Source organism: Heterodontus francisci, chromosome 3 (assembly GCF_036365525.1).
Source record: "Heterodontus francisci isolate sHetFra1 chromosome 3, sHetFra1.hap1, whole genome shotgun sequence".
Taxonomy (NCBI): domain Eukaryota; kingdom Metazoa; phylum Chordata; class Chondrichthyes; order Heterodontiformes; family Heterodontidae; genus Heterodontus; species Heterodontus francisci.
The window spans coordinates 29,055,841-29,066,367 of NC_090373.1; the positions used below are offsets into that span (position 1 = coordinate 29,055,841).

General features: G+C 46.1%; 1 protein-coding gene across 1 annotated transcript in view; it reads left to right on the forward strand.

Annotated features, from left to right (window-relative positions):
- The window catches only part of rbm34 (RNA binding motif protein 34), a 32,594-nt gene extending 23,962 nt beyond the window's left edge, over nt 1-8,632 (forward strand). The window contains exons 5-10 of the mRNA XM_068020487.1: nt 2,153-2,196; nt 3,224-3,307; nt 5,871-5,934; nt 6,027-6,069; nt 6,466-6,584; nt 8,007-8,632. Coding sequence (XP_067876588.1) covers nt 2,153-2,196; nt 3,224-3,307; nt 5,871-5,934; nt 6,027-6,069; nt 6,466-6,584; nt 8,007-8,276 — 624 coding nt within the window. The 3' untranslated portion in view covers nt 8,277-8,632. The remainder of the gene's footprint in view (nt 1-2,152; nt 2,197-3,223; nt 3,308-5,870; nt 5,935-6,026; nt 6,070-6,465; nt 6,585-8,006) is intronic.
- The last annotated feature ends 1,895 nt before the right edge of the window (nt 8,633-10,527 follow it).

A 10,527-nucleotide genomic window follows, 5' to 3' on the forward strand; every position in this document is an offset into this window, starting at 1 on the left:
TCCACATCCTTCCTATAATGAGGCGACCAGAACTGAACACAATATTCCAAATGTGGTCTAACCAGGGCTTTATAGAGCTGCAGCATAACTTCGCGGCTCTTAAACTCAATCCCCCTGTTAATGAAAGCCAACACACCATATGCCTTCTTAACAACCCTATCAACTTGAGTGGTAACTTTGAGCGATCTATGGACATGGACCCCAAGATCCCTCTGTTCCTCCACACTTTAAGCCTGTATTCTGCATTCAAATTTGACCTTCCAAAATGAATCACTTCACACTTTTCCAGGTTGAACTCTATCTGCCACTTCTCAGCCCAGCTCTGCATCCTGTCAATGTCCCATTGCAACCTACAACAGCCTTCCACACTATCCACAACTCCAGCAACCTTCGTGTCATCGGAAACTTACTAACCCAGCCTTCCACTTCCTCATCCAAGTCATTTATAAAAATCACAAAGAGCAGAGGTCCCAGAACAGATCCCTGCGGAACACCACTGGTCACCGAGCTCCAGGCTGAATACTTTCCATCTACTACCACCCTCTGTCTTCTATGGGCCAGCCAATTCTGTATCCAGACAGCCAACTTTCCCTGTATCCCATGCCTCCTTACTTTCTGAATGAGCCTACCATGGGGAATCTTATCAAACGCCTTGCTAAAATCCATATACACCACATCCACTGCTCTTCCTTCATCAATGTGTTTTGTCACATCCTCAAAGAATTCAATAAGGCTTGTGAGGCATGACCTGCCCCTTACAAAGCCATGCTGACTGTCTCTAATCAAACTATGCTTTTCCAAATAATCATAAATCTTGTCTCTCAGAATCCTCTCCAATAATTTGCCCACTACCGACGTAAGACTGACTGGTCTATAATTCCCAGGGTTATCCCTATTCCCTTTCTTGAACAAGGGAATAACATTTGCCACCCTCCAATCATCTGGTACTACTCCAGTGGACAGTGAGGACGCAAAGATCATCGCCAAGGGCGTGGCAATCTCTTCCCTCGTTTCCTGTAATAACCTTGGGTATATCCCGTCTGGCCCCGGGGACTTATCTGTCCTCATGTCTTTCAAAATTTCCAGCACATCCTCCCTCTTAACATCAACCTGTTCGAGCATATCAGCCTGTTTCACGCTGTCCTCACAAACGACCAGGTCCCTCTCACTAGTGAATACTGAAGCAAAGTATTCATTTAGGACCTCCCCTACCTCCTCCGACTCCAGGCACAAGTTCCCTCCACTATCCCTGATCGGCCCTACCCTTACTCTGGCCATCCTCTTGTTCCTCACATAAGTGTAGAACGCCTTTGGATTTTCCTTAATCCTACCCGCCAACACTTTTTCATGTCCCCTCCTAGCTCTCCTAAGTCCATTCTTCAGTTCCTTCCTGGCTACCTTGTAACCCTCTAGAGCCCTGTCTGATCCTTTCTTCCTCAACCTTAAGTAAGCTTCCTTCTTCCTCTTGACTAGCTGTTCCACAACTCTTGTCATCCAAGGTTCCTTCACCCTACCATCCCTTCCTTGCCTCATCGGGACAAACCTATCCAGCAGTCGCAGCAAGTGCTCCCTAAACAACCTCCACATTTCGGTTGTGCATTTCCCTGAGAACATCTGTTCCCAATTTATGCTCCCCAGTTCCTGCCTAATAGCATTGTAATTCCCCCTCCCCCAATTAAATATTTTCCCATCCCGTCTGCTCCTGTCCCTCTCCATGACTATAGTAAAGGTCAGGGAGTTGTGATCACTATCACCGAAATGCTCTGGTGGAATGAGACCCAGGATTAACATAGTCCGGACAGTAAATTGATGGTTGAGTTGGGGTTGGAGGGGGCAGAGACACTCATCCTGCCCCTGCCCACCCACTCCCATTTACAATCCTCCCCCCATCCCCCACCTCCAATAATGTAAGTGCGCCTTAATATATGGAAGAAAGGGATGGGAGATTTATCAACACCACATCTGAGACCAAGTGACTTGATGTCACTGCAGCCCAACAGCTCATTGTGAAGCAGGCAGATGAGCTGCACTGAAAGTAGGGCTGGGTTACATTGCTCCCCTCTTCATTGTGAAACCTTGTTTATTGTCCTCCTGCATATATGAGAGTGAGACGATTAATCTGGTTATGTTTCTCTTGTTCCTCGGACTAAAGGCACGTGCAGAGCCCAGCATCTCCAGGAGATTGGCCGCTATCCAGTGAGTTACTTTGTTTGTTCGCCAGGGCATTTACGTGTTGACTGCCCTTGATGTAATGTAGACACAAGCTCTGCATTACTGGAGTGTATAACAGCATTATTTCCTCACTCTCCATTACTCTTTCACTAAGCACACTGACCTGCTGTGGTGTAATTAGACAGGGGTTAGCAGCCAAATGCCCCTTTCACTATTATTCACCATTATATTCAGACAGTCAGCTGTGTTTTTGAGCATGGAGCCATCGCAGCTGCTCCTGCTTCTGCCCTCAGGCTGACCTCCACTCGTGTGCATACACAAACACACGCACTCAGACATGTACACACAACCACATGTATGCAGACACATGCATACAGTTTACATCTGAAGTTAGTATATAGGAGCCTCCTGGTTGATTTCCCGTTCCCCTCTCTCCAAAGACCATGAGTAGTGGGGACATCTGTTACCACAGGCTAGGAATTGAACCTGCGACCTTCCCACTTCATATAGATCAGTGGCACAATGCATGCAGTACTTGTAAAGCAAGCCTGGGAAAGGACTGCTGAAACCATCGGAGACTTTGTTAGAACTTCTCTTCTTGTAGCAGCTCCCGTGGTTCTTTGATTGGGTTAGATGAAATAGACAGAGACCAGTTGAGCTGAATGGCCTGTTTCTGGGCTGTAAATTCTGTGTCATGGTGTCATAAAGTCATAATGCCACAGAAGGAGGCCATTCAGCCCATCAAGTCCCTGTAAATCCTTTAAACGTACCCTACAGTCTTCCTTTTAACTGCAAATACTTCTGCCTTCCAGTATTCTCCCTGAGTTTATGTTCTTCAAACCCAATGCTGTGAAAACCTTTGGTGCTGTAATTTGGAATTAACATTGAAACGGGACATAACCCTTGTGTCTGTGTGTGTCTATACTTGGTTTACATGTAAATGTTCTGGCACCTTTTTTCTGGCTCGGCTGTTTGAAACTACAAATGAACGACAAATTTCTCACTGAAATGATTTCTCTCTCGCCCTACTGTGCCCCATCGCTGACTTCAGGAGGAAGATTCATCCCAAGAGGAACAATATGAATGCCTACGTAGTGTTTGAGCAGGATGGTGACGCAGTCAGAGCCTTGACAAGGTATGAGGTCCGACTCCAGCTTTCACAGCTCTGTTACAGTGACTTCTGACTTTACGAATGATAATCACTGTTGCATGACTGATTTAAATGTTACGCATTCCTGCACTTGTACAGAGTCTCACACAACAGTCAAGAGTTCAGCTGCTGTGTAGGATGTGGGCTGTAAATATATTCACAGGGCAGCCTCATATTATAGAACCATTGTACATTGAGTTTGACTGTACAACAGGGATCCTCCTTTATAACCAGTACTGTGTTTCAGTTTTAACTCGTTCTCCATGTTTATTAGTTTAGGTATGTGTGCTGTGTGTTTATTGGTTTATTCAGAACCAGTATTCTGTGTTTAATAAAAGCAAAATACTGCGGATGCTGGAAATCTGAAACAAAAACAAGAAATGCTGGAATCACTCAGCAGGTCTGGCAGCATCTGTGGAAAGAGAAGCAGAGTTAACGTTTCGGGTCAGTGACCCTTCTTCGGAACTGACAAATATTAGAAAAGTCACAGGTTATAAACAAGTGAGGTGGGGGTGGGGCAAGAGATAACAAAGGAGAAGGTGCAGATTGGACCAGGCCACATAGCTGACCAAAAGGTCACGGAGCAAAGGCAAACAATATGTTAATGGTGTGTTGAAAGACAAAGCATTAGTACAGATTAGGTGTGAATACACTGAATAATGAACAGCAGCAAGTGCAAACCTGAAGAAAAACAACCTGAAAAAAACAGTGGGTAAGCAAACTGAACAAACTAAGATGAAATGAAATAAATGCAAAAAAAGATTGTAAAAAATGTAAAAAGGAATGTAAAAAAAAAGGAAGAAAAGTAAAGTAAAAGGTGTCGCTATGGGTACCCGCATGGGTCCTAGTTATGCCTGTCTTTTTGTGGGATATGTCGAGCATTCTTTGTTCCAGTCCTACTCAGGCCCCCTCCCCCAACTCTTTTTCCGGTACATTGATGACTGTATCGGTGCCGTTTCCTGCTCCCGCCCCGAACTAGAAAACTTTATCAACTTTGCTTCCAATTTCCACCCTTCTCTCACCTTTACATGGTCCATCTCTGACACTTCCCTTCCCTTCCTCGACTTCTCTGTCTCCATCTCTGGGGATAGGTTGTCTACCAATATCCATTATAAGCCCACTGACTCCCACAGCTACCTCGACTACACTTCTTCACACCCTACCTCCTGTAAGGACTCCATTCCATTCTCCCAGTTTCTCCGTCTCCGACGCATCTGCTCTGATGATGCTACCTTCCATGACGGTGCTTCTAATATGACCTCCTTTTTCCTCAACCGAGGATTTCCCCCCACTGTGGTTGACAGGGCCCTCAACCGTGTCCGACCCATTCCCCGCACCTCTACCCTCACCCCTTCCCCTCCCTCCCAGAACCGTGACAGGGTTCCCCTTGTCCTTACTTTTCATCCCACCAGCCTCCATATCCAAAGGATCATCCTCCACCATTTTCGCCACCTCCAGCGTGATGCCACTACCAGTCGCATCTTCCCCTCCCTTCCCCTGTCAGCATTCTGAAGGGATCGTTCCCTCCGCGACACCCTGGTCCACTCCTCCATTACCCCCACCACCTCGTCCCCGTCCCAGGGCACCTTCCCCTGCAATCACAGGAGGTGTAATACCTGCCCAAATACCTCCTCTCTCCTCACTATCCCAGGCCCCAAACACTCCTTTCAGGTGAAGCAGCAATTTACTTGTACTTCTTTCAATGTAGTATACTGTATTCGCTGCTCACAGTGTGGTCTCCTCTACATTGGGGAGACCAAGCGCAGACTGGGTGACCGCTTTGCGGAACATCTCCGTTCAGTCCGCAAGCAGGACCCTGAGCTTCCGGTTGCTTGCCATTTCAACACTCCCCCCTGCTCTCATGCTCACATCTCTGTCCTGGGATTGCTGCAGTGTTCCAGTGAACATCAACGCAAGCTCGAGGAACAGCATCTCATCTACCGATTAGGCACACTACAGCCTGCCGGACTGAACATTGAGTTCAATAATTTCAGAGCATGACAGCCCCCCATTTTACTTTCATTTTTAGTTATTTTTTCTTCCTTTTTTTTACATTCCTTTTTACATTTTTTACAATCTTCTTTTGCATTTATTTCATTTCATCTTAGTTTGTTCAGTTTGCTTCCCCACTGTTTTTTTCAGGTTGTTTTTCTTCAGCTTTGCACTTGCTGCTGTTCAATATTCAGTGTATTCACACCTAATCTGTACTAATGCTTTGTCTTTCAACAAACCATTAACATATTGTTTGCCTTTGCTCCGTGACCTTTTGGTCAGCTATGTGGCCTGGTCCAATCTGCACCTTCTCCTTTGTTATCTCTTGCCCCACCCCCACCTCACTTGTTTATAACCTGTGACTTTTCTAATATTTGTCAGTTCCGAAGAAGGGTCACTGACCCGAAACGTTAACTCTGCTTCTCTTTCCACAGATGCTGCCAGACCTGCTGAGTGATTCCAGCATTTCTTGTTTTTGTTTCTGTGTTTAATAGTTGTGTTTTTCCTGATTTTTTTTTTACATACAAAAACTAAACAAATCCTGTTGTTTTTAAAGGAATGGATGTGAAATACAATCTGGCTTTCATATTCGGGTGGACCTAGCCAACAGGTCAAACAGTGTGAGTTATGAATGAGAGTTTTAAAGTGAAGTTAATTTATACTTTACTGGCTGAGGTTAGAGCGTCTCTTTTTTCATTTTTATATTTTGCAGCATGACCATCGAAGATCCATCTTTTTAGGCAACCTGTCGTATGGTAAGATAAATCTTCTGTGACTGGGGATGTGCTTTGTCACTGATGTTATTTCTCATTCTCCAGTGTTATCCTTGGCTTTCCAATTGCTCGTTTCCTTAGAAGAAAGGATTTATCATTTGTGCAGAACGAGCTTGCTTTTAAACTTATATCTTTCTCTTTGAGATGTCCTGAGGTTGTGAAAGATGCTATAGGAATGCAAGATTTACTTCCTTATAAATTGAAGTATCAGGAGCAGCCGGAACATTTGCTGTTTAATGTTCGGGGGAAGCTGTTGCAGTCTAGATAGTCACCCCCAAACCATTCGATCAACTAAAAGAACTCAGGGTATGCCAAAGGAATTCTGTCATTGGTTGAGAGGCTCGTTTACTGACTTTGCTATGCCTTGTTTGAGTGCAGAGATTGAAGAGGATGACGTACGCGATCACTTCTGTGAATGTGGGGAAATCAAGGCAGTGCGGATTGTGAGAGACCGGGAATCGGGAATGGGAAAAGGCTTTGGATACGTGCTCTTTCAGGTGAGGTGATAGAGTCAGTTAAACCGGAACTCAGAAACCTGCTACAGTGCAGTCCCGTCTAAGGTTTAAAACCAGAGAATTTCACAGCACAGCGGGCCATTCAGCTCATTATTCCCATGCTAGCTCTCTGAAAGAACTGTTCACTTAGTCGCATTCTCCTGCCCTTTCACCATACTCTTTGTTTTCTTCTTCCGCACTCTTTGAGAAGTGCTGTGGAATCTTTTACCTTTACCTTCACCTGTGCACATCATTTTGTCTTTACATGAGGGTGTAAAGCAAGTGAAACCACACCAGCTGCTCATTAAACACCCTCGCTGCTTCTTTCTATAAACTTCAATCAAAATGGCGGTGCTGTAGGCCTGGAATGGCAATGCCTTGATTTCAAAATTCTCTTTATTTTTTCAATCCCTCAGTGACCTCGACCCTCTCTGTAACCTCCTCCATCCCTACAAACCTCCTTCTCTCTGTAACCTCTTCCAGCCCTACAACCCTCTTTCTCTCTGTCTAACCTCCCCCATCCCTACAACCCTCCCTCTCTGTCTAACCTCCGACAACCTCCCTCTCTGTCTAACCTCCTACAACCCTCCCTCTCTGTAACCTTCCCCATCCCTACAAACCTCCTTCTCTCTCTAACCTCTTACAGCCCTACAACCCTCTTTCTCTCTGTCTAACCTCCTACATCCCTACAACCCTCCCTCTCTATCTAACCGACAACCTCCCTCTCTGTTTAACCTCCTACAACCCTCCCTCTCTGTAACCTCCCCCATCCCTACAAACCTCCCTCTCTCTCTCTAACCTCTTCCAGCCCTATAACCCTCCCTCTCTGTCTAACCTCCTACAACCCTCCCTCTCTGTAACCTCCTCCATCCCTACAACCTTCCCTATCACTGTAACCACCCCCCCTCCCCGGCCCTACAACTCTCGGGATATCTATGCTCCTCCAATTCTGGTCTTTTGCACATCCCCCACGTCCTTTCATCCTCCACAAGTGGCTGTGGCTTCAGCTGCCGAGGCCTAAATTCCTCCCTAAATCCCTTTGACTCTACCTCGCCTTTCTCCTTAAGACACTCCTTAAAAACCTACCTCTTTTACTAAGCTTTTAGTTCCCGGTCTTAATATCCCCTTATGTGACTTCCTGTCAGACTTTGTTGATACCTCTCCATTGAAGCATCCTGGGATGTTTTGCTGCTTTTTGGCTGCTGTATAAATATAAATTGCTGTATTTCCCCCGACCAAGTTACTCAATCTCGCTTAGACCAATGTTGGGAAAAGTAGAGTGAATCATCCTCGGGGTGGGATGGTTGAAAGGGCCAATGGCTCATTTGTTACAGATTGCACAGGAAGACTCCAATAAAAAAATGGGGAGGTGCGGAGAGGGCAGGGTTTAAAGTGCATCATCAAAGATCTTGCTTTCTGTTGCAGAGCACGGACGCTGTAACTCTGGCCCTGAAGCTCAATAACTCGGAGCTGAAAGGACGCAGAGTTCGAGTCAACCACTCTGTGAAGAAGGACACAGCCGCCAAGGCCCGAGCAAGGAGCCCGTGGGACACAACCACCAGGGTCCGAGTGGAGGAGAAACCACGGCTGGCCAAGGGGTTCATTGGAATCATGGCAAAGCCGGCAGAGGGGAAGAAAACCAAGAAGAAAAAGAAAGGGCAGAAGAGTAAATCAAGCCAGAGGAAGGCCAGCTAGCCTAGAAGTAAGCGGTGAAGCGCAATATCCTCTCTGGTCTCTGTCGAAAGCCCCCATTCTCACTCTAGAGCCACAGGCTCACCGTCAATGCAGGCTGGAGCTTTCAGACTGGAGCTGAACTTTATCAAAGGCCCGATATGTGAGAGAAAGCCTTGCCCTGAGACTGTCTCACTCTCCTTCCTCCTTTCTGTGGTATGGTTCAGAGAGATCTGCCACTGTTAAATGTTTATTGTATGTAAAGGATTCTCTGAACTGCACCAGCAAACCCACTGCTTTTTCAGGGTGACCAATTTGATTTCATGCCTCGGATGGTGCAGCTGTGCCAGACTTGAGCAATTAAAACTGCTTTTTACACAGTGGTGTTTACTCACAATCTCCGATGTTCAATTGCAGTCTGATTGCAGAGACATGTTTGTCTATTTCCACTGTAGTGAGGAAGGCTGAGCAGTAACTCTGAGACTGACAGTGACGGCTCGGTGCAGTAACGGTGAGACTGACAGTGAGGGGTCTGTGCAGTAACGCTGACAGTGAGGGGTCTGTGCAGTAACGCTGACAGTGAGGGGTCTGTGCAGTAACGCTGACAGTGAGGGCTCTGTGCAGTAACGCTGACAGTGAGGGCTCTGTGCAGTAACGCTGACAGTGAGGGCTCTGTGCAGTAACGCTGACAGTGAGGGCTCTGTGCAGTAACGCTGACAGTGAGGGCTCTGTGCAGCAACGCTGACAGTGAGGGCTCTGTGCAGCAACGCTGACAGTGAGGGCTCTGTGCAGCAACGCTGACAGTGAGGGCTCTGTGCAGCAACGCTGACAGTGAGGGCTCTGTGCAGCAACGCTGACAGTGAGGGCTCTGTGCAGCAACGCTGACAGTGAGGGCTCTGTGCAGCAACGCTGACAGTGAGGGCTCTGTGCAGCAACGCTGACAGTGAGGGGAGGAAAGACAAAATATTAAACACAAGATCTGCAGGTGCTGTTTGTAGGACCATCATGTTTGCCAGCTACTCCCATGACTTTGGCAACACACACTGTTGGAAGGGCCAAGGTGTTCCGGTCATTTTGATATTGCACATTCTGGGAGTTTGCTGTGTGAATATTGGCTGCAGCATTTCCTGCATTGCAATAGTGATTGCAAATGTACATTATTAGCTATTGAGTACTTTCGGATGTCTTGAGGTCATGAAAGGCGATTGCTATGTAGATGCATTTTGTTTTTCTTTATCCCGATGTCATCTGAATTTCACTTTCTTCCCTCATTTCTTCCTTTTCTCTCTTTCCTAAGGGCCCATCAGACTTTGCCTCCGGCTCTAACCTGGAGGTGATGCCAGTAACCCAGTGGTGTCTCCTGCTGGGTGTCCACCCTGTGGCCCCTCCATCTCTGGCGCTGGGAATCCAGTTCTCGAACCCAAGGCCCCTCTTTGTGTTTAGATTTTTTACCAGCTGGTTAATCCTTTTTGAACCTTGTGGGTCTGAAAGTTTTTCGGAGGACAGGTCTTAAAGTTTAGATAAATGCTAATTCAGAACACCCCTTACTTGTTAGTATAGGGAAAAGTTAATGAATACTGCTTTTGCCAAGTATTTTTATTCATTTAACTGTTCTATTCATTTTAATTGTTAGCAAGTTTGGCAAGTATCTAACATCAGAGCACAAGAAACATAGGAGCTGGAGTAGGCCATACAGCCCTTTGGGCCTGCTCCACCATTCAACAGAATCGTTGCAGTATATCTACATCAACTCCAGTTCTCACCCGGTCCCTATATTTCTTTAGACTCCAAAAATCTGTTGATCTCAGCCTTGAATATATGCAACGACTGAGTATCCACAGCCCTCTGGGGTGAAGAATTCCAAAGATTCACAACGCTTTCTCCATCCCATTCCTAGATGGCCAATCCCTTCTCCTAAGACTGTGACCCCTAGTTCTAGCCTCTCTAGCCAGGGAAAACAGCCTCTCAGCATCTACCCTGTCAAGCCCTTAAAGAATTTTTTAATGTTTCTATGAGATCACCTCTCATTCTTCTAAATTCCGGAGAATAAAGACGCATTCTGCTCGCACCTCTCTTCATAGAACAGCCATCTCATCTCTAACGTTGTCTCAAACTGGATTGTGATTACAGTCCAGGTTTAAAAAATGCAGTTCTGGATAACTGAAAGTTTATGTATTCATTTGCTTCAATACAATCTACACATTACAGTTCAGCACAAAGCTTTATGTAAAGATAAAGCTGCTGATACAGCAAACCAGCGATTTCACCCTGGATG